This window comes from Melozone crissalis, unplaced genomic scaffold (genome assembly GCF_028551555.1).
Source record: "Melozone crissalis strain CALT ecotype California unplaced genomic scaffold, PUWL_Pcris_2 ptg000019l_1, whole genome shotgun sequence".
NCBI lineage: Eukaryota > Metazoa > Chordata > Aves > Passeriformes > Passerellidae > Melozone > Melozone crissalis.
This window is the reverse complement of record NW_026535797.1, coordinates 19,737,417-19,762,339: the sequence shown is the minus strand read 5'-3', so window position 1 is coordinate 19,762,339 and position 24,923 is coordinate 19,737,417. Positions and strand designations below refer to the sequence as shown.

General features: G+C 48.0%; 2 protein-coding genes across 6 annotated transcripts in view; one reads left to right on the top strand and one right to left on the bottom strand.

The window, feature by feature from the left end:
- PSD (pleckstrin and Sec7 domain containing) overlaps positions 1 to 24,923 on the bottom strand; it is a 178,572-nt gene continuing 153,649 nt past the window's right edge. Inside the window, exon 18 of the transcript XR_008483040.1 lies at positions 1 to 10. The gene's annotated coding sequence lies outside the window, so the exon portion shown is untranslated. The remainder of the gene's footprint in view (positions 11 to 24,923) is intronic.
- The window catches only part of GBF1 (golgi brefeldin A resistant guanine nucleotide exchange factor 1), a 97,884-nt gene continuing 88,026 nt past the window's right edge, over positions 15,066 to 24,923 (top strand). For 4 of the 5 annotated variants that reach the window (XM_054276647.1, XM_054276646.1, XM_054276643.1 and 1 more), the window contains exons 1-3: positions 15,066 to 15,185; positions 20,624 to 20,729; positions 22,070 to 22,136. In XM_054276647.1, coding sequence (XP_054132622.1) covers positions 15,178 to 15,185; positions 20,624 to 20,729; positions 22,070 to 22,136 — 181 coding nt within the window. In that variant the 5' untranslated portion in view covers positions 15,066 to 15,177. Of the gene's footprint in view, positions 15,186 to 15,700; positions 15,719 to 20,623; positions 20,730 to 22,069; positions 22,137 to 24,923 lie in introns of those variants that run through there. The other variant, XM_054276645.1, reaches the window with a different exon arrangement.

Here is a 24,923-nt window from a genome sequence, read left to right as displayed (position 1 = left end):
CCCAACCATGCTGGACCCTGCCTAGTGCATTTCCTGGGACTGGAGGCAGCCTGCAAGATGGGATCAGACCACTTGCTTCCCTCACATTGACATGAACCTCCAGCTGCAGAGGAGGATGATGGCTGAAAACCTCTGCTCTGGGTGGCAGAGGGTTAATAAACTGCCTGTATTCCAGAGGATTATCACAATGGAAATGTCCCAAGGATTGACAGCTCCATACCCATGTCCACAGCAAAAAAAGCCCACAATGGAATGTGTCCTGTTCGCTTATTTGATGGGCTGCACTGTGCCCCTGTGCTGTGGAAGCGCCCTGATGTCACCATGCCCCACACACAGTGCATCGTTCCCCACAACAGGTGTGTCTGCAATCCCCCAGACTGCTGCAGGCCCTGCCAAGCTGAAGCATTGGCTTCTGCACAGGCAGGGTAACGTGCTTGGGCTTGGCTCAAAGCAAGTTCTTTACGATAGTAAAGAAAGGTAACGTAAAGGTCTAAAATCTTTAGACCTCAGTGCTACCCTTAGCATACCTGGATGGTTTCTGAAATGGCACACAAAATTTTGAAACAAATTGCTAATCTTAGCACAAAAGAAAAGCTCTGCCAGACTTTCTGCAAAGTTGGGGTTTTTTTCCCTCTAAACTAAACATTCATAGTTCTTGCATTCTTGTGAGCATTGTGCTTCAGGTCTCACTGTGTCCAGCCCTGTTTCCAGTGTCCCTTGGACACTATGCCTCAGTGGGGTGTTTGGCACCTTGGATCTATCAGCCAGGACTGGGATTTTCATTCTGACAGACTGTGCAGTTATATTAATAAGGCTACGCTTTGTTATGGCTTACTTTGTTTGTTAGGCATCTGGAACAAAATAAATCAGCAAAAACTCAGTTTTGCCCAAACAACTTTCAATGGCAAAAAGTTGCTGGCATGGTGTGGATCCACCATGCAGGAGTGCTAGGAGTGAGAGCATGGTCTGCAGTTATAGGAGAAGAAAAGTCCTTTAGGGAAATTAATCCCTTTGTTTTGGGGAAGAGAGAAAAAAAGGCTGATTTCAGTAAGAAATTCTGCCTGGGAAAATCTTGCAACTGAAATAAAGGATCTGCTAAAGTGGAGTGCCAGCACTGGCCTGGCTGGAACATGCTGACTCTGTTCATCCCCACCTGCCCTTGCCCACTCCTGCAGCCCTGTCAAGCTGGCTGCAAAGCAACTCCTGCCACTACTGAGGGATCTGCCTGCATCTGCATGAGAGAAACAGCTGCACAGGCACAGTGTCCAAGGGATCGGGATCTGCTCTTGTGGAGCCAGGAGCAAGAGGAGACAGTTGCAAGCCAGGATCCCAGGCAGGAACGAGAGGTGCAGGCAGCCTGTCTGCAGCTCAGCCGAACACACGCTGCTCATGCAGCAGCAAAGGCCACCAGGGCCTGGCATCAGCAGATTGGTATGTGTTGCTGTATTTAGTTGGGCAATTGTATAAATTTGACTAATTATTCTGGCAGTCAAAGGAAACTGGCCTGATTCCTACGGGGGCTGTGCTTGCAGAAGCGGGGCTGGGTCATTTCTGTATCTCTGTGGCTGTAAAGTTGGCTCATTTTAGGGAGACCCAGATAGCTCTGTGGCTCCAGCTGCTGTTAGGAGATTTGTATGCAGATGAAAGGCAATGGCTAAATCAGATGTTATCGAAGATGTAAATGATTCTCACAATTAGTAAACACGCTCAAGAAAGTTCGTCATCAAGTGGGTAATGAGAGGGTTGAAGGTTGGGGTGGATGCCCTGCCACCAGCGTGTCACACCACAGTGGCTGTCTGACCTCCATGCACTGTAGGGCTGCCAGTGTCTGCCATCCATCACCACTTCTGGAAATCCTTTCTGGAGAACTTCAACTTGATCATAAACATTTGTTCTATGACAGAACTCAGCAAAACCAGCAGCTAGAAAGAAGCTTTTTTGGGAGGAGGGGTGGTACTAGATCGTTGTTTTAAAATGACCTGTCAGAGCTCAGCAGGTTGCAGAGCTGCAAAGGGAAAAGGGGTAACTGCCAGAAATTCTGTGATGGCCCCACCAACCACCATGGCCAATGAGCAGCTCTGTTGCTTAAGGAAACAAGAGCCCAGAAACTGCTGGCTTGCTCTGAGGGATGTGTTGTCTCGGTGCAAACCGGCAGTGCTGGAGGGAGTCAATGTCTGCTGCGCTTGGCTGTAAAGTTTCCTGATGATTTTTCTTTTTTTTACCCCCAAGTAATTTGTATTTAAATTTTGTTTAAAGCTCTCTGGCAAGAAGAGCCCTGTAGAATGAAGAATGCCGTGAATAAAACAAGTGGATGATCTCAGCTCGCAGTACCCCTCCCCTCTTCCTTGCGATACTGCAGCTGGTAGGGCTGGGGCAGGAGAAGGGTGCTCCGGGAGGGATGCTGGAGCTTGCTCCCTCTCCACACTCCATCTTTATGGACCTTGCAACATGCCCTGAAGGTCAGCCTGTTTACCCAGACACTGTTTGAAGGGGCCGAGGGAGGCAGTTAGCAAACACTGCCGGGGCCGATCCCGCAGTGCCTCGCACCGTGCCGGCGGGATCGGGCCCGCGGTCCGCCCGGCTTCCCTGCCGTGCGCCGGCCGCGAACGCGTCTCGGGGCCGAGGAGGAGGAAGGGCGGGCGCGGGAACAGGGAGGGCTAGCAGCCCTTCTCCCGGAGCCTCTCGCCCAGAGACCCCACTCGAGGCCGTGGCAAAATGTCTCACGTCCCCAAATCCAGGGCACAATAGTCGCTGCTAAAGCAAAACCAAGAGGTTTCACTTTGGGAATCCTGAAATGTGGGAGTGTGCTGCCTAAGGACTGTATACGAAGTCTGCTTCTTTTTTTTTTTTTTTTTTTTTCTCCCTCCACCCCTACTCCTCCTTCCACAGCCCCCCGCCCTTTCCCCCGCCAAATCCTCAGTTTTTCCATCTGCTCGAGGCCGCATCCCATGCGGAGCCCTGGGAGGTAGGCAGTTTGGGTGGGTAGGAGAGGAAGCTGCAGAGCCCGAATTACTCAGCCAGTCTGGCCCTCGGGCGATCCCATCAAAGCGGCTCGGAGAGAAAAGGGATGGGGCAGAAGGATGTGAGCCATCTCACAACGCTGCTGCCGGTCACACCACGTCCCGTCCACGGACGAGCCTGCTCCGGGAACGGGGCTGTACAGCCAAAAATGCCCATGCCTGCCCAGACCCTGTCACCCTGAGGGCAACCTCTGCTGCAGCTCCAGGGCCAGGGAACAGCTTTCCAGCTTTTTTCCAACCCTGGTCTGCGACTCGGGCATATCCGAGTTCAGGCTATTAAAACCCACCCAACGCAAAGTAAGCTGTGAAACCCTTTTAAATGGGATAACAAAGTCCATATTTTTCGTCGCTTTGGTATTTTTTTCTGCTTGGGTATGGATTCATACAGAGGCTGAGCTTTACGGCTCAATTAATTTACCTTAACGATTTTTTTTTTTTAATTATCCTAGTACATCCAGTCCTCTAAAAAGTCGTATTTATTTTATTTTGGAAGAAAACCTCCATGCATTTATTTTTTAAAACAACAGCCTTGAAATAAATGCAAACAAAAAAAAAAAAAAAACCCAAACCCAACTCACAGAACTGGAAGTTGGGATATTGTGGCACCAAAAATAAAACTGATGGAACAAATAGGGAATTTCATGTGGTTTTCATTGTCAAGTCTAAGCTCAGAAACAAACAGGAAATAAAAATGGCTAAAACAAAAGAGATTTCTTTTAAACTGTGTTCAAATCTAAGTGGGGAGCTGCTTTATGTGGGAGGGATTCTATGTTTATTTGCTTTTCAAAAAAAAGGAGTAAATAAAAACGTCCACACACAGACAGGTCAACTTGATTTACCGTTAAATCCTCATGTTTCACAATGGTCATTTATAATCAGCTTTTTAAAAAGAAAATTAGGCTCATATAAATGGCAGCATTGCAAAGGAGAGAAAAGGCAATGGGGGGGGTGGGAAGGCTGCTTCTGTTTTAAATAAGGTTGAGGGGAAGACAGAATGGAAAGAGAGAGGTGGAAGTAACTGTGAACTTCTAGTCATTTGTTTCATTCCATCTTTGTACTTTTTCAGTTTTTGCAGAGAGCTCGGCAGGTGCTGAGCATTCCAGCCTGTACCACACCATTGAAGCTCCCCAAGTAGCAATTTAATGTAGGTATTTGAAAAGAATAGCCTATAGGATCAGTGCTGTGTGATTGAGAGTGGCATATGTGCTATATCCTCCCAACAGAAGTATTTCTTAGGCTCTCAGATTTGGGATTGTGAACTTGTTTGATAGGGGTTTATAAACAGGTGTCTTGATCACAGTGATCTGTGATCTCTGATGGTGATTTTTAGGGGTTAATTTAGTGCACGCAGGACTCAGCTCCTCCAAGCTGGGGATCTGCTAAGATGCCTGGTAACTGCAGCCCCATTAATGCATCTCAGAAGATTTTGAATAGTTGAAAAATCAGAGGGACAAAATTAATATCAGTTTCTGCAAATCCAGCTCAGTTTTCCCTTCCCTTTTGCACTATTCAAAAGGCTGTAAATGTTTATTTTCTGGTGGAGCTGTGGTTTAGGAGATAGCAAAGAGCATCAGATTGAGGGTCAAGGGACAGAGGCTGTATTTCTGACTCAGATCAGGAAATTCTGCCAGAGCTCTCCTCTGCTCAACAGGGATATTTCCCTTCATGCTAAAGCATCCAGAGACCTACATATAGAAAAGCTAGGAGTCTCCTGAGGAGAGAGATCATAAGGTTCAGCCCTTCAGAAATGAGTGTTCCAAAGATGAACCTACACCCTGCAAATCACTGGTAAATTTCCTGTTTAGGGGTAGAGGATTGGCTCTCTTCCTGAATCTGCTTGGTAATATTCTGACGGGAAGAGAGGGACCTCCCTTGCTCACTCCCCACCTCTTTTTAAAGCCTAGTAACAGAAATGTTTCTTAGCTTCTGCCCAGCTAGATCTCCTAGGTCTTTCCTGAAAAAAAAAATTCTAATATTTAATTTTTTTTTTCTGAAACTCAACAGATCTATTGCTAACCATCCCACAGGAATTGCTCTGGCTAGGCTGTCATACCTGTCCTCTTCTGGGGTCAGAGAGAGATGAGGATTCAAGCAAATCCTTTCCTACAGAAGTGACCCCCCCTCTTTACTGAGTCTGGCCCGGTCCCTTGTGCTGCCAAGCTTCCAGAATCAGCCTGTGGACTCCCTTAAATGCCCCAAGGAAGCCCAGAGCTAATAACCAGCTTCATTCAATTCCCAGTCACATTATTATCCAATCTGCCAGAGGCATTAATATTCAGAGGTGAGGCGGGAGGAGGGCAGGGGTGCTGGTGAGGGGGAGCAGCACACAAAGAAGAGGAAGGGAAGTGTGGCCTCAGAAATATTCCTTCTCCAGGGGTCCGAAAGCCCAGCCTATTTCAGCCGGGTGTTGACAATAGAGGGCTTTTCCAACAGCCTCAGCACGAACTTTAATACCAGCTGGTAGAGACTGTTCCCCAGCCAACAGCAAATGCCCAGCCTTGGCACAGCCCAATACCCACCAGCCCCAGTGGCCCCACAGCAAGAGGGGGAGCTTTGTGCCCTCTGCCATCAGGCCCTAAGTAAATAGCAATCTCCCATTTTTAAACAGCCAGATAAATAGCTGAGCCTGCCCAGAGACACCACAGCCTCCTGCTTCTGACCCTCCTCCCTCCATGGCACCACAGTCTCATCCCATTGCCTTCCTGATGCAAAGCACACAGCTTGAAACCAGCAGTTCTCCCCATCTGGGACTTTGTTCCCAGACCCAGGTACCTCCCCTGTCCCCAAGGCCAGGGCACATGTGCCAGGTCACGAGACAGACCTCATGTCCCCTGCTCATCTCATCTTCCTTTTGGAGCGGTCTCCTAGATCAGGTTTCTGGCTTTTTCTTTTTGGCAGTCTCCAAAGTCAGCCTCACCTCTCAATCTCAAGGTTTTGGGTAGCATCTGACAGAGAGAAGATACAAGGAGTTTTTTTGCCAGCTCTCCGTAGGGAACATTAACCAATACTTTTGCAATCCAGTCACAATTTGCCGATGTAATAATTGTCTGAATTAAGCCCTTATAGAAACATAATAGATATTAATTGAGGCTTGCAACAGTTTCTCTGACAAAGATTAATATTGGTTTTTAAACCAGTGCCTTGGACAGGAATATAGGTGGGCTTACATGGGCAGAATCTGGGCTGCAGGTCAGGCAAATCCAGGAACTACAATAACAGCAGGAAAACCACCGCCCTTGCCCAGACCCCTCTCCAGGCTTGTATGGAAAGACATCTCTCTGTGAGGTTCCTTATGAGGAGTACTGGGCATGGTGTGACAATTTGCTCATGAAAAATAATAATTAAAAAAAACTAAAATCAAACTCTGCTCTTCTTCAGCAGACATTTGTGAAAACTGAAAGCAGCTACCATGACTGGACATGCCCTCCAGAGCCAGAAGGCAGCCTTTTGTCCCTCACAGCGAGGCACCATCAAAGCCTGCTCAAACACCTATCCACTTCAGCTCGTCGGCAGGCTGAGGGGCTTGGACGTGGTGCAGGGAGCCAGGGAGACACTGATTCCCCTCACTGAAAAGGGGCTCCTGTCCGTGTCTTTGGAAGATGGGACAGGAACAGAGGTGAGACTCTGAAAGACACCTTCCTGAGCAGTTGCTTCTAGCATCTCCCGAAATTGCAGATGGGAGAGAGCCATTTCATCCCTAGCATCCTGTCTTCCAGGCCACGGGCCATGTGTGGAAGACCCACAAGTTTGTCTGGGGGACGCCAAATTTCTCTCTTTGCTTTCAACACTGGGCTCCACTCAGAGAGTGGACGGGTCGTGCTCCCATGAGTTGGAAGTCTGCTTCCCTCCCAGGTGAAAGAACGGGAAGGACACGAGGGATAAGTTTTGATTTCTGCACCGCCAGCTCGAAGCATCAGAGGGGTGCGGCGGCCGGGGGCTCACCTCCAGGCTCTGCGGGGCACCGGCGTCCTGAGGCAGCGTTCCTCTGCGGCTCCGTGCGGAGCCGAGCTCTGCACCCGGTAACCCGGCGGGCCGGGCGGGGAAGGGGTGCGGAGCCCCGGCAGCTCCGGCCAAGGGACTGCTGCCCCGAGCTGCCTAACCCCAGCGGGGAGGGGAAGGGGCTGCGGCAACCCCCGCCAGCGCCTCTGCAGGGCCCTAGCTCTGCCGGGGGTGGAATCCAGTCCCCTCCCCGCCCGTCCCCTCAGCTGTCCAGCCGCGGGGGCGCCGGGTGAACGGCCGACAGGTGTGCCCTGCTCGGCGGCACCGGGCCCGCCGCCCCCCTCCCTGAGCCCGCTCCAGCAGCTGCGGCGAAGCGCCGGCATCGGCCCCCGCCTCGGTCGCCCTCCCCCGCCGGAGCCGCGGCCAGCCGGGACGCAGCCGTTCTTTACTCCCGCTCCGAGGAGGAGGTCGGGGGAAAGGACAAGGGGGTGCCGCACTGGCGGGCTGGCTCTTCCCCCGGAGCCGCACTCGTTGAGCGCGGAATAGACGGAGCAGCGGGCAGTACCGGGCTCCGCCGGGAGCCCGCTGCAGTTGGCCGGCCTTCCCGGGCGCTCAACGGGACGGAGGGACGCCGCTCTGCACCGTGCCCCCGGCGCCAGGGAAGCGGGAGAGCCCGTGCAAGCGTCCGGAGGCCCGACAGCCGCTTCTGCCCGCAGCGTCCCAGCGCCGGCCAGCCGCGCTCCGGCAGGGAGGCTCGATGCTCCCGGCAGAGTTGCCGCGGGGTCGGCGCTCCCTCCCCGCAGCCCGACCAGGTCTATTATTCCCGGTCGAGTCCCTGGAATCCCGTCCGCCGGCGCGCCGCAGCCAGCGGCGTCCCGGGGCGGATTCGCTCCGTCCGCCGGGGCCGGCTCGCTTCTCCCCGGCGCTGCAGGGAGGTCGGCTCTGCTGTAAACAGGAGCCAGCCCTTACATAAATATCATTTATCCAGCTGTCCAAAAGCCGTCGGGCTGCCTTCCTTTTCCCCGGCGACATCTCCCCGCCTCTGCTCCCTGCGCCTTTCTGCCCCGGACCCTGCAGACAGCTGAGTCGCAGCCCGCAACGCCGTTATTTACAGCGAATCCCGGCTAATTTAAACAGCCCCCTGCCCCACTCGTCCCAGTGGAAAATGACTAAGTTTAGCAACGGCGAGAGACTGCAGCAGCGCTTGTCGGAGAGGGGCCCGCGTCGGCCCCGAGGGGACGGTCGGGGCTGCGGCACCCCCGAGTAAGGGGTCGCCGGGCCCTACAAGGGCAGAGCAGGGGAAGCACCGCGCCCCGCTGCCAGGCGGGCAGCGGTCCCGGCAGCGATAGGGGACAATTCGGCCGCGCACAGCCCCGGGACCCCTTCTGGATGGCAGGGCAGGGCTCTACCAGCCCGCTCTCACCTGGTTGCCGCCCCTTGACCCACGGGAGGCGAAGGAAAGCCGATCTCGCGCTGAACTGGCGCTGACCCCGCGCTGCCGAGCACAGCACACCTAGCCACCCCGCCGGGGATGCTCTTACCCTGTGCCAGCATCGGAAAGGCTACGGCCGGCCGGGCTAGGATGAAGGGGCTCAGAGTGAAAGAAATGGAGAAGGTCGCCCAGAAGGCCGGGGACGGAAAGGCACTTACAGTGGCTCCAGATGCGGGTTCGGCTGAGCGGACTTAATCCTGCGAGAGGAGCGAAGCTGACCGCCGCCCCGCGCCCCGGGCTGCTCTGCCGCTGTCAGAAAGTAAATCCCCCCGGCTCCCCAGCCACTCTGCGCGTCGCTACCGGCCCGCGGCTCACAGGGAGGGCGGAGGCGGAGGGCGCCGGCCGACTGCCTCCCATTCACCCTGGCCATTCACTTTATGGCGGGCGGCCGGCGCCCCCCGCCAGCTGCACCGGGCGCCCCGCTCCCGCCCGCCCCATTCCAGCTGCGCGCCCGCCGCCGCCCGCCCCGTCCAGCGCCGTCCGCCCCAGCGCCGCCCCCCGCCCGCACCGCCCAATCGTATCGCGGCTCATTTACATACGGCGGCAGTCCTGCTCTCCGATTGGCCGAGGAGGGCGGCAGGCCGCGCCGTCCCGCGCTGGCCCCGCCCCGTCCCGCGCGCCGCGCAGGGTGCGGGGCCACGTCCCGGGCGCGGAGCTCCGCGCTCCGGCAACCCCGGTGCGTGGGGACACCGTGCTCCTGAGCGTGCACACCGATACACCGCTCTTGTCATCCCGCAAAGCCAGCCCCGGTGCATGGACACCGATACACTGCCCTTGTCACCGCGCAAACTGCCTGCCTTGTTCAGTGCTTGGCCATCCCGCACCCTGGAGCCCGTGCTGAGCATCCGCTCCTCTCAGTACTGCCACGGCGAGCCAGCTCGGGTTTTGCAGTTCGAGCTGTCAGCCAGACAGAGGTTTTTCGGGGGAACCAAGTCCGTAGTCAGCTGGAAGCAGTCGGAAGCGTTCCGCTGCACGATGGAGCAGCAGTTGCAGGGCATGCCTAATCCCAGGCTAGTTACCGCACGCACTGTTGCGGCTCTAGGCGGTGCCGGGAAGCGCTGCTCTGTCAATGCTGTGCCGCTCCTACTGGGACACGGAGGCTACCGGCTGTGTGACAAACACCGCGCTCCAGCCACTGATGGGTCTTTTGGAGCCTAAATGCTGCTCGTAATTTAGATTCCAGCCTGGCTTCCACTGAAGTTCACGGCAAAATGCCAGTGCAGGGTGCGATCACCCCCTGAAATGTCCCCAAATCCTTGTACCTGCTACAGCAAGCCTTGAAGGTGTTGGCGCACACATTTTACTCCAACTAAACAGGTCCCCTCTCTCCCAATGCTTACAGGGAGAAGTTTGTAGAAGCCGGGCTTAGCCTCTCTGTCCTGCTCCGGGAGCCCAGGGGAGAAGTTTGTCCCTGTCAGGCTCTTCTGGAGTGCGATGTGAGATTCCACGGTCTGATTTTCTTGAGGTCAGTCTCATGTCAACCTGCCCTCCAATTTATGATGTCAAAGGTCACCTTCAAGCTCTTCCACTGACATATTTTAAAGATTAGGAAATAATGTTGTGAGAATAGTAGGGAATTTTAACCCTGAATGATTTACCAGCCAAATTTAAGGAGCCTAATAAATGCATAACAAGACATAAAGATACGCATGGAAAGACAAATGCACATGGAGCAACACATGATGTAAAAAGACGTTAAGCAGACCCAGGCATTATGGATTATTGTTCAAAAACATTCACTGACACATTGATTCAGTAGAAATACAGAGAGTTTAAAAGGAATCACAACATTGACATACTTGTGAGAAATTACTGTGGTTTTTTAATGGTAGTAATCTGGGGCGTGTGTTTGCCTCACTACTCTTTTGCCTGCCAAAAATGACAGAAAGCTGGACCACATCTGTTTCTAGCTCAGATTTTAATGCACCTCAGCACAGGTTTGTCTCCATTAGGAGAAGCACGTGTAGAAGGAGAGAAGCTAGTGTAACAGCACTAGCACTTTCCACAGGGCGCTCTGTCTCCATCACCACATGCCACAGGGAAGTGGAAAACTGAGCATAAGGTTTGCAGCAATGAAGGGACCTTATCTTCAGCTGCCTCCCTCTCTCTCCAAACTTTTCACCTACAGTAACCTGCAGCAAACACAGTTTGTGCTTACACTTACAAGTGATAATGAAATAAATGTATTTTTAGCTATTTCTGTTGGACACCACGTCCCAAGTTGGTTTCCTGCAGAGCACAGTGCAAAGACTGTTGTATTAGACCATCCAGGGACCTGCAGAAGGAGTTTGTCATCAAGGCATCCTCAATTCAACTGCTGGACTGACCCCTGAAGGGTGTCTTTGAGAGGGAGGCTCTAGTGCTTGTCGTTGAAATGTAGATCTTTGGTTAGTGCCAAGACCTCTTAGCTGTAGTGCATCTTGTCCTGCCAGCAGGAGACTTCATTGCTGGGGAAGAGAACAAGAGCTTCACATGGGTTCAGGAGATTGATGTTACTATTTTAAATAAAATAAAATAGAAAATAAAAAAATGTAAAAGCAAACTAAACCAAAAGTGACCCTGATTCATATCTTGGCAGAGAGATGGGATATGAAAAAGAAGGGAATTACTCAGCATCTTAGACACCCCTCCTTTTTCTCCAGCTGGAGGAGTTTGTTCTCAGACAAGATCTGTCTCTGCCACAGACAAACATGGTCCTCGTGCTGGATGGGCTCTCTGCTCTTGGAGAGTTGTGGAATTGATGATTATGGTTTCCATCTCTGTGTCTTAACTGATCTTTTAGCCATGCTGGGTCCATGCCATCAAATGCCTCAAAGATCAGGACTCCAGCTTGAATTTGGCTTGGCTTTCATGCCAGAAGGTGGCCTAGAGAGCAGAGGTAGGTTTGATGCACTCGTGGCAGCCAGGGCTGCCACTGCAGCATGCTCTTCTAGTTGGCATTTGACAATCACTGTGGGCTTCATGCCCAGGTGTATCACATAGCTGTAGTCTAGCCAAGAAGTGACAAAGATATGACTAACTGAGCCCAGCTTGCTCCTGCCAAAAAGGCATGGCTTGCCTTGGCCAAGAAGAGACAACAAAAACATCACACTGGGAAGTTCATGGGGGAGCTTGATGTCACTGGGAAGTGCAGGAGTGTTCTGGAGACATAAGCTAAGTGGAACAGCTGGCAAGGTATTTTAGATTTGGGAGTCTGCTCTGCAGGTTTAATACTGTACTTGGTATAGTATGTACAGTTTTTAATAGTTTGTGTAGTTTCCAGAGAAGTGATTTAATCCTTTTAATTGTTTCTGCAACAGCAGCTCTGCTGTTTCAGTTGTAGGTCCTGACTTGGATTCCAGATTGTGTCAGACGCCACACATCAGTTTTCCTTTGGAGATCCTTCAGCTGGCTTTGGGCTAATCTCTGCCTGAGCTTGCTCTGGAAAGGAGCAGCTGCTTAGAAACACTGTGTTCTGCACACAATCAGTAGTGGTTTGGGGATGCTTAGCTCTGGGAAGAGTGGCTGCACATAGTTTCTAGCCATGACAACTGCTTTTGCCTTCTGAGAAACTCCATCTTTCTGCTTTCTTTTCTAGAGACCTTACTAAGCCTCTGAGAAACAGCAAAAGCCTCCAAGAGGAGGGGAAGATCTCAGACTACCTAATCTGCTGGAAAATTTCTGTATTACAAGTGCCCATGGGTCTGATATCTGGGCTCTGAGGATAACCATGAAGTGATGGTGCCTGAGCAGGAGTTATGGACTGCACAAGGCTGGTGCAGATTGCAGAGGTGCAGGTGGTTGGCAGCGTGGATTTCTGACAGTCTCACCAAAGGCAAGCAGCTGGTGTGATATGGAGACTGTGCTCTTTGCAAGAGGCTGGCTGCTCGGGTGCCTCATGAAAACAGGTGAGCTGACAGGTAGCTGGAAAGGCCTGAGGGGATGATTGTCAGTGAGTTTGGTGAGTTTGCATCCCTTCCATATGCTCCTTGTGGGCTAAGGAGGAATACTCAAGACAGAAGCTGCTGAAAAGCTGCATCTTTGCAGTGAAGATAAAGTTAAGCTTTCCTGACCAGATAGCAGGGGGATGTGCACAGACTGCTTGTCTGATCTTTGGTTTCATTGTACCATGATGTTGTGTGTAAGAACTAGTGCATTATCTTGGAAATAAAGGGACAAAGGATTATCCTATGTCCTGGTCCTACACCTGGATCTTTTGGTGCAGAGTGCTCCCATTTGCCCACTACGTGCCCATAGCTGTGCACCACTCACTTCAAACACTGCTGGATCAGGCAGTCCAGGCACGCCAGGTTTCCTCACTGCTGCCAGGTTGGAGATGCTGGTGCCACACTGTCCCATCAGCAGGATTTGCTGTGCAGCCAGGGTGGTGCTGGGCTGTCTGAGGGCTGACTAAGGCAGTGCTGTAGTGTGTGAGAGGGAGCTCTCCTCCCCAGGCACTGTGGGGCCAAACCACATTGTTTTTCTCTCCAGACAATGCAGTGCTGCATTGTAAGTAAAAATGCAAAGCACATTGCAATGTTTGCTCTTTATTAATGCACTAAGATGCACTTGGGTGAAGCAGAAGGCTCCTGCCTGGCTTGGTTTCAGGCTCCGTGACAGGCTTCCATAAGTAACACCTTAGCAGGGTCCAATTCACCAGATGTGACTGGGTGGGAGCCTGAGCTACACAGGGAACACTGGAAGGGGCAAGAAGGCACGGAGCAGGGTCCAGACACTTTCTTGGCAGCCACGACAAACCTGAACTGAGCTGCAAGGTGTACAGTGGCTTAGCCAACACCTGAAATCCCCTTTCCAGAGCAGGGAGCAGATCGATGGAGTGGCAGATGAACTCCTGTGGATTTCAAAATGTCTGGCAAATACCACCAGGCTGTTAGTTAGCATCTGCTGGAGTGGGGCAAAAGGGAAGGAGAAAGCACTAGCAACTAATTTGCTTGTTCTGCAAACCTTCACTCATTGCCTAGTGGCATATGAAATCTGGGCTCAGTGAGTATTTGACTGTTTGTTTCATGCTGAGGAACTCAAGATAAACTGCACGTACCATGGCTGCAGCAGAGGCTTGAGGAATACATCTTCGCTTCTGTGCCTATGGCTGGACCACTGGGGCATGCTCTTTCTTGCTTCACCTCTAGGTAATGGGGCTGCTTAATGCAATTACAGCTTAAACTTCCAAATCCAAAAACTTCCTACATGCTGCCAGGTAAAGCCAGGTTGAAGAAGGTCCCCTGGCGGTGTCAGAGCTGGGAGGTAACAGCGGTTTCAATGTAAGCACGTTGAATCTCGATCAGGCAATAGTCTGACAGCTACTGATATGTGATGATACCTGGCTATTTTTTAGGGCAGCATTGAAGTCAGCCTCAGATTTATATTTGGCTGGCCACAGAACAGTGCTGTTGGATGTTCCCTTGAGCCTTTGTCAGAGAACTTTCCTCAGTCACACTGTGGTAGATGAAGTTGTGATTAAAAGCGAATGAATACTTTTTGACCCTTTCACCTTTCTCTTGGTTCCAGTGATTTGTGTTTTCCCTAAAGAGTGTAGGATTTTGGGGTAGCTGTTGCTTTGACAATTCTAACATCTGCCACCACTGATGCCCAGGCTGACCTGACTGAAGATCCGAGAGCTGTAAAACTGTAACACAACTGCAAGAACCTTCTGCCCTCTGTCCCGAGTTCAATGGGCAGAGGCTTAAACAAGTAGTGACTCCTGCAAATTACTGCCTTTAAGGCACACAGCATTGCTACTGGAGCATAGACATAGAAAGCACCTGAGAGGGAGGGAGCAGCACCAAGAACTCCTTTTGCCAAGTGCCGTATAGCTACAACGCTGTGATTGTTCTTGCTGCAAAGGGCAGGCCAATAAAGCAGCCTCGCAGAGCTGTTAAACTCCGTGGTGGTTTCCGTCTGCCAAGATCGCTGTGCTGGATGAACTAAGGCTGCAGCCCGTGGCTTGTAGCCCAAGCGATCAGCTGTGCTCAGGTCTGAGGGGAGTTACTGGGGAGCAGGACTGGGGAGAAGGGACAGGCGGCGTGAGCTCCTATGGGCGCTGCCGTGCCTGGTACCAGCTGCAAGAGGCTGTGGAACAAGTTGGGAATACTGGCGAAGCACGGCGGAATGGCGCTGCTGCCCTCGGCGGGCTGTGCAGCCCCGGCGCTGTCATCCACTCCCTCACACCCTCACACCCTCCGCTCGGGGCGGCCCCGGCTCCCACCCGCCGCGCCCGGCCCGGCCCGGCCCGGCCCACAATGCTTTACGAGGGCAGCGCTCCCACCGGCTTCCGCCCGGCCGCCCGGGCTGCGCCCGCTCAGGCGCGGCTGCGGCGCCGCACCGCGCCGCGATTGGCCAGCGGGTCTGCTGGTTCTACCCTCTCGCCTCTCATTGGCTGCCCGCTGCTGTCACCGTAGGGCCCGCCTCCTCCGGTCGCAAGCCGTGTTTCCATTGGGCGTCGCGGGGAGCTGCGCGGCGCATCGTGCGCGGGTTGGCTGTCCGGGCTGTCCGTCTGCGCAGTAACCAGGCAGCGGGTCACGGTGCGCCGGTTTCCACGTCAGTGCGAGGGAGCGGGGCCAGTGTCCCTGCCCGTGCCCCGCGGACCCCGCGCTCCGCGGCCTCGCCTCTGCCGCCGCCGGCAGAGAGGGGCGGACAGGGGGCGGGCCGAGCCCTCCCGCCCGCGGTGCCGCCCGCCCGGTTATGTGAAGCGGCCGCCGCCGCGGGGAGCAGGCGCCGCCATTTTGGATGCGGGGGTCAGTGCCGGGCAGCGACCGCCTGTCGCGATACTGTCGCGACGTGGGGGCGGGCGGGAGGGAAGCGGCGGCGGGGGAACCTTGCGGGACCGGCGGGGGGCGGGGACGGGACGGCGGCAGCCGCGGGGGCCGGGCGCGGGTGGGGGCGGCGGGCGCCCCTCCGGCCGGCCGGGCTGACACGCGTGGCGGTGCCCGCGGGCGGGGGGCGCACGGACCCGCCTGGCAGCGACCCCCGGGCCGCGGGAACAGCGGGGTCGGGCCGGAGCGAGCTGCGGGGTGGGCTCTGCACCTGCACACCCGCGCTCCCCGTGCCCACGGGGCTTGCTGCCTGCAGTCGGTGTCGGCAGGCTCTTCCTGGCGTATGGTCAGCCCGTGGCTGTGGCGGGGGAAAGCTCAGAGCCCGCTTAGCGTCCGTGTTAGGAGTTCATCCGGGGGCATGTTTCATAGTTCAACAGTATGAAATAATTGGAAAAAAGAAAATCTCCCTCACTATAATAACCTTAGGTTTCATTTTTACTATGCAGTTTTGACAGGTAAATACGACTTGCCTTTCTCTACTTGATTCCCGGGCCCAGTCTCACTGTTGCAGCTGAATGTGGAAGCTTGTAGAGGAGTTTGTCCCTGTCTTCCTTTCTGATGTGCCACTGCTACCATGCTGCTGCTGCTTATCTTTTAAAGGGCATTCTTAAATGCCCAGGACTGCACAGTTCCTTTCCATAGTTACGAATTATTGCTTTATCTCACTTTTGTCCAGGCATTAGGAGCTAGCCTTTGGAGAAACATCCTGACTTCTTTGAACTTTTGCTGCCTCTGATGCTTTTTGCAGAACAGTTACTACTTGAAAAACCCAAGCAAGTTAAATTTCTTTGCAGACATTCATGTACCTTCCATGTGAGGTTTAGTAGGAAGAAAAGGAGCTTTCTGATTGCCACTTGGGCTTCTGGGAAGCCTAGCTGGCTGTGAGATTGCCAGGAGTTGTTTGTGATTCAAGGTTGCGTGTTCTGTTTTACACTGGTCGCAGTGTATCGTATCAGGACTCTGGTGGGCAAATCTAGGTCAGAAGCTATCTAGATTATTCCTGCATTGTCATAAACAGTAAAAATTTGGGTCAACAGAAGCTTACTTTGAAATACTACCTTTCTATGTTGTGGTTATATTGTTTTTCACTGCTGCTGTTTATTGGAGTAGTGCCACTGCGTTTACATCAGGTGCCATGGCTGAAGGCTAAAGTTAATGATAGGAAGAAATGACTTGATGAAAGTCTGCCAGACCTTGTTGCTTCTGATGCTAACTCTTGCTTGTTTGCAGAAGAATTGCAGGTATTTTGCTGTAGAAGAGAGAGTGGTATAAGAAATAAATTGGCTTCCTGTCTATTGGGATGTGTAGGGGTAAGACATTCCGAGGTTGAGAAATGGAATGTTCAGTGCATGTGTGAAATAACATTAGCAGGTGTAAATCTTGTCAGTGTTTTTATATGAAGATTCTACATGTGATGCCATTTGAGAAGTCTCAGAGTAGTGATAATTATTATCCATAGAGCACTGTTGAAGGTTTTGACAATGTTATGAATATGAGCCTTTGTTCTTTTATGACATGATTAGGCATCAACCTTTTCCCACTTAGTGTTCCCAATGCTGTTGTCAGTGAGGCTGTGAAAGGTAGCAGCCTCCCTTCTTCTTCTTGTGGTGGCCTGGGCGCCTTGTTGCCTTGGTTTGGAGCTGTCATTTTCACTGTGCTGTCTGTTGAATTTCTGTGCAGGAGCATATCTGAGGACTAATCTGCAGTTTTAAGCAGATATGTGAATCTGTCTTGACTAAGAAACAGGAGTTTATATAACCCTTCAGTTTAACTAGCTGAAGGACTAAGGAGCTAAAAAGCATTTGAAATATAGGAGGTACATTTCTTTGTTTTGTTTTTCCTTTTCCCTAACTTAAGACCACAGAACTGAACCCATTTGTTTCTGTATTGAATCCACTACATTTTTCTGCTTGATTGCTTGAAAGAAAGGCATTTATTCTTGGTTTGAGATCAGGAGGTATTGAAACATACCTTTGCTAGGGAGGTTGCTTCAAATTTGTTGGTTTGTTGATGATCTTCACTATTAGTTCTGTTAACCTGTTCAACACTTTTACAATACCCCATTCTTCAGACCATAGCTTTGTAACATTAAGCCTGAATTCATGTTAACATTTTTTCTTCTCTAAGTTGAACAAATGTCTGGTGGTTTTGCTTGACTCCCACTATGCTTCTGTAAACCCAGCTGATCATTCAGTGCTGGTGTGGTAAATTGTGTAACTTTTTTTCTCTGCTGCTTCACAGCATTCATTTAAATTTTAAAGCTTCTTTTGATTCAGGACATCTATACTGAGCTCTAAAGTGTGATCAGTTGTTCCTTGTGGTGATGCTGCAGTTGAAGGAACACATACAGAAATTATCTAATAATTTAAAAGGGGTAGCCTTTGGGAAGTTTGGAGTTTAGTGAAGCAGTATCCATTTCTTGAAATAAAATTTCAAATTTAAATTTTTACATGGATGAATGATTCTTTTGGTGAGTTTATCTTACAAGGTGCATCTCTCTGAAAATAGATGTCTGTCTTTCATGCTCACTCTGTAGTTCTCTTCTGTTTCCTTCTCCAATATGAAGTTGCAAAGCTCCGTTGGCTTTATGGTTTACTTTGGAATGCTATTGCTTGGTTAGCTACAAGTTTAAATATGAAGCAGTATTTCCCTCCATCTCCACCCAGTGCTGGTGGGGAAGTGAGCTCAGTGTTTGATGTTCAGAGCCTGAGTGGGAATTTGCATCTGCAGCATGATAGGTTGTTCACTTGCACTGGTGAAATGAGTTTGTTGGCATACATAAAGTGAATTTTTGTACTTTTGAATGAAGTTATATTTAATAGAATCTGCAATGAGGAGAGGAGTGCATTTTCATTGAGTCTTCTCAGACAGTTAGCAATGAAATACTGCCCTAAGTTTTGCAGGGTTTTCATATGTCAGGAGAGCCCTGCCAAGTAACATGGAGTTTTTGCAAGGATCAGGTGAAAAGGAAAAGGTGTGTATTAGAGGTTTTTGTCTATTTTCTTCATATTTTGCCACTTGCAGTTAGCTGGGAATTTTAAGTCTTCTACATTCAGGAGAGACGGAGTTTTAACCAACTTTTTATTTAATTATTTAATGTTAAAAACAGAGGAGAAGAAATAGAATTCTTACAAACAGATTCAGGCAGAACAGCATTTAAGCTTTGGCTTCATTTTAAGTACTGTCAGAACTATTAAGTCCCTATATGTGTGCAAGTTTGTAATATGTCTGTCTGGTATTTACATGCTTTCTGAAATAATGTTTCCATGTCAGTTTGCTAAATGCCTGGAATGGTGCTACACACTTTACATGTTCAATACTGTTTTTAAACAGTGAACAGGAAAAACTTAGGTCTGACAAAGAAGAGTGTATAGAGTATTTCCTCAGAAGTGTTTCCCTGGACTAGAATTTTGAGCCCTGAAACTCCTGATGTAGAAATACAGAAAATAATGGAATTAGTGAAAGAAAAAATAAATAAGCAAGGAAATGTACATGAAGGAGAAATCTCTCATTCATGCCTTGTACTAAAACAAGGACAATAAAGTGAAATAGAAACATTGTGATCAATGGTATTTCAATGCAATCATCTGAATAATGTATAAAATAATTTACTGTTGAGGATGGCAACATCTCTCAAGCATTAGCCACATGAGTAGGAAGTGTATTGGTGGTTCTGTTATATATTGTGGAGGAAGGATATAAACCTTTGTTCTTCAGGGCACAAGCAAATTACTTGGAAACCCTATTTGTCTGTCATGACTGTTCTTACAAAATACTTTTGTCTTTGCTTAAATTATTGTCTTACACCTGGGAGTACCATTATGTATAATTAATTTAATGAAATAAACAGTTTTGCCATAAGTGCTTTCTATTGCAAACACCTGAAAAAATGAAGCAACAAATCTGATGCTGTCCTTTGATGAGTTATCTTTTTATAAAACTTTGCTTTCTTTCCATTATTTATGGAGTCCTGAAGCAAATTAGTCTCTTTCATTCAGAGGATGTTTGTGTATTTGAAGCATTGTTGATAATTCAGACATGCTAGTTGACATGAAGCCTGACAGATCCAGGATGAATATTCTGAAATTTCTGTGGTGATCTTTCTGAGGTCCCATGTAATCCACCCAAACCATTTCTTTCCAGCTTTGCTTTTGTTTCATGAGCAAAAGTCCTTCTCATATTCTCTGTGCTTTATTATCCCCTGCCTCCCCTTCCCAGCTGTGTCCTTTACATGAGCCTGTCAGGTTTGAAGTGTTACAATCAGTCTTTCACCTGTTTCCAATCTTTTGCTTCGCTGTGGATGGCCTGTTGTGATTTCAAGCTGGAGTCCTCATTTTCCTTTCATTCTTTTTCCTGAAAAAGTCTCATTATTTGGCTACCATATCACTAAATCCTTCTCATTTACAGACATGGTATCATTTGACTGTTTAGCCTCTTTATAAATCCTGTTGTTATTTATAAACATTTGTGTCTGTTCATTCCCCTTCATTCTTGCTTCTTGATGCTTGACTGTATCTGAGCTACAGCTAATATAATGAGAGCAGTCCCATAGAAGTTCACTCTTCTTTTTCTCAGACTGTCAGAAATCTTTTTTGCTTATAATTTCTTTCCCCTCCTTCTGCCTCTTTCTGGATGCATCATTTTAAGTTTTTTCCCTGAAAGACCTCAGACTACAGGAGAGTGTCTGCCTTCAACTTTCTCATTTTTCCTCCGTGTTCCATCCAGTTTTGTCTCCAGTTTTGCTCATTTCTTTGTGGGGTTTTACTCACATCTTTTTTACTTTCCTGCTTTCTTGAAAGCTTTGTTTTGTGAAGCAAGTGGGAAATCAACATCTCTTACAAATTACTTTATTTTGTCAACGTTTTAAGTCCCAAAGAGGTTTGCTCTGGCCAGCTCTTTCATCCCACTGATGCTTATTTAAGAGAGTACAAGGTTAGCTTTGTGTCCCATGTAGGGCTGCAGGAATTTGCATAGGTGATGCAGATGCATGTGTTATGGCATTGCCATGGATGTTTGTCCTGATACCCCAACACTTTATCTTTCTGTCAACTTACATAGACTGGAAAAAAAATTAGGAATGTGCCTTGGCAAAGTGATCTCTTGCATTACAAAGATGCTGTTAGAACTAACTGTCTGCTGTCATGGTTTTGAAAACATGCTATGGAAAAGTGTTTTCTTTTGATGAAGTTATTGTATTTGTTACATGTACTAACTTGTATTTTGTGCATGCACAAAACGAATTTGAAAGAGTTTCTTGCGTGACTGCAGGCCTTCTCTTGGTTGGAGTCAACTTTGTTTAATATGAGGAAGACAATTATTCTAAGAGGCTAGAGATTAATTTGAATTATCTTTATTTTCAGAATTGTCAGGATGGTGGATAAGAACATTTACATTGTACAAGGTGAAATCAATGCAGTGGTGGGAGCCATAAAGCGTAATGCCCGATGGAGCACTCACACACATCTGGTAAGTTACCTTGAATTGTTGCCATCTGTAGCAGCAGGTGGAAACACCTATCACAGAAACCAGCTGGCTTTGGAAAAGTACCTCAGTTTTTTGTAGCACTTGTTAAAGTACCTTTGTAAGTAAAGTTGGGATAACTTTTTGCATTGTTTACATTGTTTTGGGCATCTCGTGCCAGTGATTGCCAAAGCTACAAAACTAGGAGTCTTCTACCTTCTTATCCTGTAAATACAAAAAGCCCACATTGTATTCCATGTGGGATTCATCTCATTTAGACTTTTATCACCGGGGATGTCAGGGAATTTCCATATACGGGGTTATTTTATTTAGCACAGTGTTTTTATGTGTCCTTTGTACCTTCTTGGGGAAGACAGTCTTTATCACAAAAGCCATGAAATAAAAATTGGGGAAGTAATTATATATAGATTATTTTTAAATTTTTCATATGGCATAGTATCTGTTTTCAGCTCTGTTTTGTTCCTGCTGTTTATATTCCTGACTAAAACCTATCAATCGTTTCAAACCTGCTTTGGTAAAAATCCTAAACAAAGTGTTTCCAAGTGTAACCGTGCTTTGGTGGGTTTTTGGCTGCCACAATGTAAATGTGTGAATGTGCGTGCTTTGGTGGGTTTTTGGCTGCCACAATGTAAATGTGTGAATGTGGTGCACTTCGGAATGTCACCTGAGTGGCAGATGGCTGTCATCCAGCACAAGTGGTTTCACTTTGTCCAAGGGCAGGGCCCTGTTTCTTTCTAGCAGACATTTCTTCATCAGAGCTCATGGCCTCTCTCCTCGAGGTGTGGGTGCGGCTGCACTCAGCTTGGAGAAACTGCTGCTCCTCCTTAGTTTAATGTCATAAAGATAGACTAAGGCTAAAGGATGCAGCTAATTCATATAAATATTGCACTGTGATTCTTTCTTCAAGTTATTTTAATGGCATAAAATGTCATTGTATTTCTGCTCCCATTACAATCTGCATAGATTAACATTATAGCAAATCCAGATGAGCCATTTCAATATGATATGAGTTAGATTTGCAGTGAAATTTATTGAATAGCAGAAGGCTAATCAGAAATATTTGTAAGGACAATAAAACCAAAGCAGAATGCTCAGTGTTGGACCCATGCTTTGACATTTCAGCTGTGTGATATTGGGGAACACTGGCAGGAAAATAAAAATGCTGCTTTTGGATTTGATGGTGTAAACATGCTGACAGTGATAAACTCAAACCACAGCACTTCTGTGAATGTGATGGGAAGGTCTTTGACAGATCCATTATTAAGATTTGTCTTCAGGAATATGTTTGCCTCCTTAATTACTTGCTTCCTATGTATAACCTATAGGATGAAGAAAGGGATCCCCTGCTGCATAGTTTTAGCCACCTAAAGGAAGTGCTGAATAATATAACAGGTAAGCTTCTACTGAAATCAGCAGGTATGTGCACCTGCTAGGGTATATGTAAGTAAATGTACAGGTGTATTTATTTGTCTTATTTACTATCCAGAAGTCATTTATTGAAGAACAAGAAAAGAGGAAACATGCACATACTTTTGGGCAAATAATATCAATGTAAACTAGCACAGAAATACCACTGCTGCCACTGTCTATAGGGATATATATAAATTTTGTGTGTGTGTGTATGCACACACAATTTTATAAAGATGCATGTTTTTTTGATATACTGAAGCTTGTAGTAGTATATGAAATGTGGTGTATTATCATGCATAGCTTTTTTGTGGTTTGCTTATGCCCTCTGATCTGTGAGTGATGGAAAAAATCTGCTTAGAAAGTGGTTCCTTTTTGTTTTTTCCTCACGTTCTTTGGTTTGTTAGCTTTCATCATGTAATAAGTAAACCACAGACCTCTGTTTCTCTCTTGGATTTCAAGTGAAAGACTTTGTGATCACCTGCACTGAAAGAAATTGTGATCATCTGCACTGGAAATCTGTATTGATTAGAGAAGTAGTACACAAGGCTGTGGTGTGTATTCTGAGCATTGTTTTTCTCACAACCCATCTTTCTCCCCTTCCCTCAACATTTTCTGGTTTTGTAGTTTCAGGAGTGATTGTTTAAGTGTAACCCAAGTATATGTTGAGAGTCTGGAGGTGAAGCTAATCCTAAACTCCATATGGCATTCTGCATGTTCTTGTCAGGATTTTTCTTACTGATTGTAGTATTTGAAAGTAAACTTCATTTCTGGTCCCCTTATTACAGTGACTGCTCAGAACTGCACTCAACCTTAGCTTGAGATGGACCTTTTGCATTTCTAGCTGTGAAACATGCTTATTCTTGCATCAGTGCTGAGTCTGGAATCCCATAAGAAGTGTGTTCTCTGGAAGCACCGTAGTGCTGCTTCCAGGGCATGGTGACAAGAGGTGCTGAGGACACGTGCCAGTTCTAAGCCTTTATTCCTTCCTCTTACATGTCTGCCTGTAAGTGTAATGCTTTGCTTTTCTCTGCCAGATTAACTTTCTGTGGTTGTGAGCAGGATTTTTCTCTTAGATCATGACATCTTAGGGAACTCCTGAAGAGCTTGCATTTCTGGATAGTGTCTTTGTTCTGGATATTACGCTTGTACCTGGACTACATGACAGTCTGGATTTATGGGGGTTTTCTGTAAGCTCACTCACTTTCTGTAAGATATATGTGCAGTCACCAAAAGTGTATTGAGAGGAAATTTTACATTTCTTCCTTCTATGAGATGAATTTTTTTTTTTTTAATACGCTTCCTGAAGTTCTTTGCCATTATTGCAAATACCTCCTCTCATCAACAAGAGCAGGGACTGTCAGGATGCTCAAATAAATGCAGTATAAGTAAATGTCAGGGACTGGCCATTTATCTAGAGCAGCTAGGTACAATGTGCTGTTGACTTGTTGGGGAAAAAATCCAAGTTCACTATCTGCTTATGTTAGAGAAAGCAAAGTTTAATGTACTGAGAGATTCAGAGACTCCCTTTGTATTAGTCATCAGGTAAGTGTTGTTCCTGCTGAGATAATAATTGCTTGTATATGGGGATGACAGCATGTTGGTTTGACTACATGGGATTCTTTTTACAGGTAATTTCAGCTGTAGTGACTGCTATTTACTGACTAGTGTCTTGAGATAGGACATCATTGCTGTGCTCCATCTTTTTTCCATTTTAGACATGGACTTGTTCCCAAGCAATACTTTGAATGATGCAGAGTGTCCTGAATCACCTTCCAGGCAATCAAAAGTCCAGTCCCCAGCATAGTGGGTTTTTGGCGATTTTTTTTTCCCCTAGACCTTCCTTTCATGTCTCTTTCATTAGCTCATGGAAACGCATTGCTTTTATATTTAAATTTATTCAAGCTGTAATCTTTGACATTTGAGTTAGCTTTTAGTACAATTTTGCATTTATAGTAATATATATTATGTATTTTCTCAATCCCCCAAGAACCCATTTTAATCTGTTCCGGATGCAAATTTCAGGCTGCCTTGTCCCATCTCCCCTCTTGCTCTCTCCCTCCCTTCCCCTCCCCCATGGAGCATGTTTGATCAGGTGTGGCAGGAATATCCACTGTCAAGCTGCGCCCTTTATATTAGTCAATATTATCCTTCCTTCCCTCCCACTCCCTTCATTCTCCTCTGGGCTTTACCAGTTGATTTATAATTTTGGAATTCTCATCGGAGTCTGTAATACAGTTTGTTCATTATTTAACCAAAACCTGTTTAATGAGCAAAGAGAGGCAATGTAAATGTTAGGCATGTTGCAGTGGAGTACCTTTTGTTCTCCTCTGAGCTAGTGGGTATTAACTCTGTCATGCCTGTGATGCTGAAATACCCTGGTCAAGGGTATAAAGATGCACTGTGTGCCCTCGGCAGCTAAAGATTCCTGTTTCAAAGTATTGCTCCTCAAGAGTAACTAAATTACGTGCCTGCAGCTAAGTGTGGTATCCCATCCTGTTGTAACCTCTACCTGTGCTCTTGGAGGAAGCACGTAGAGAAGCTGTGTTGCACAAACAGTCCCATGATTATGGTAAGAGAAACTTCACTTCTGCACTTCAGCGTATCTAGCTAAGGGCCTTGAACCTGAATATTTTCAAGATTCTCTTTAAAATTCTGGATAAATTTAATTTCTGTGGGAATTTTTTGTCGATTTATTAAAAGAGTTTAATAATTTGAAAATGAGCAGCATGTCCACCTCTGATCCACTGGCAGTTGATTTATGGGATGCCA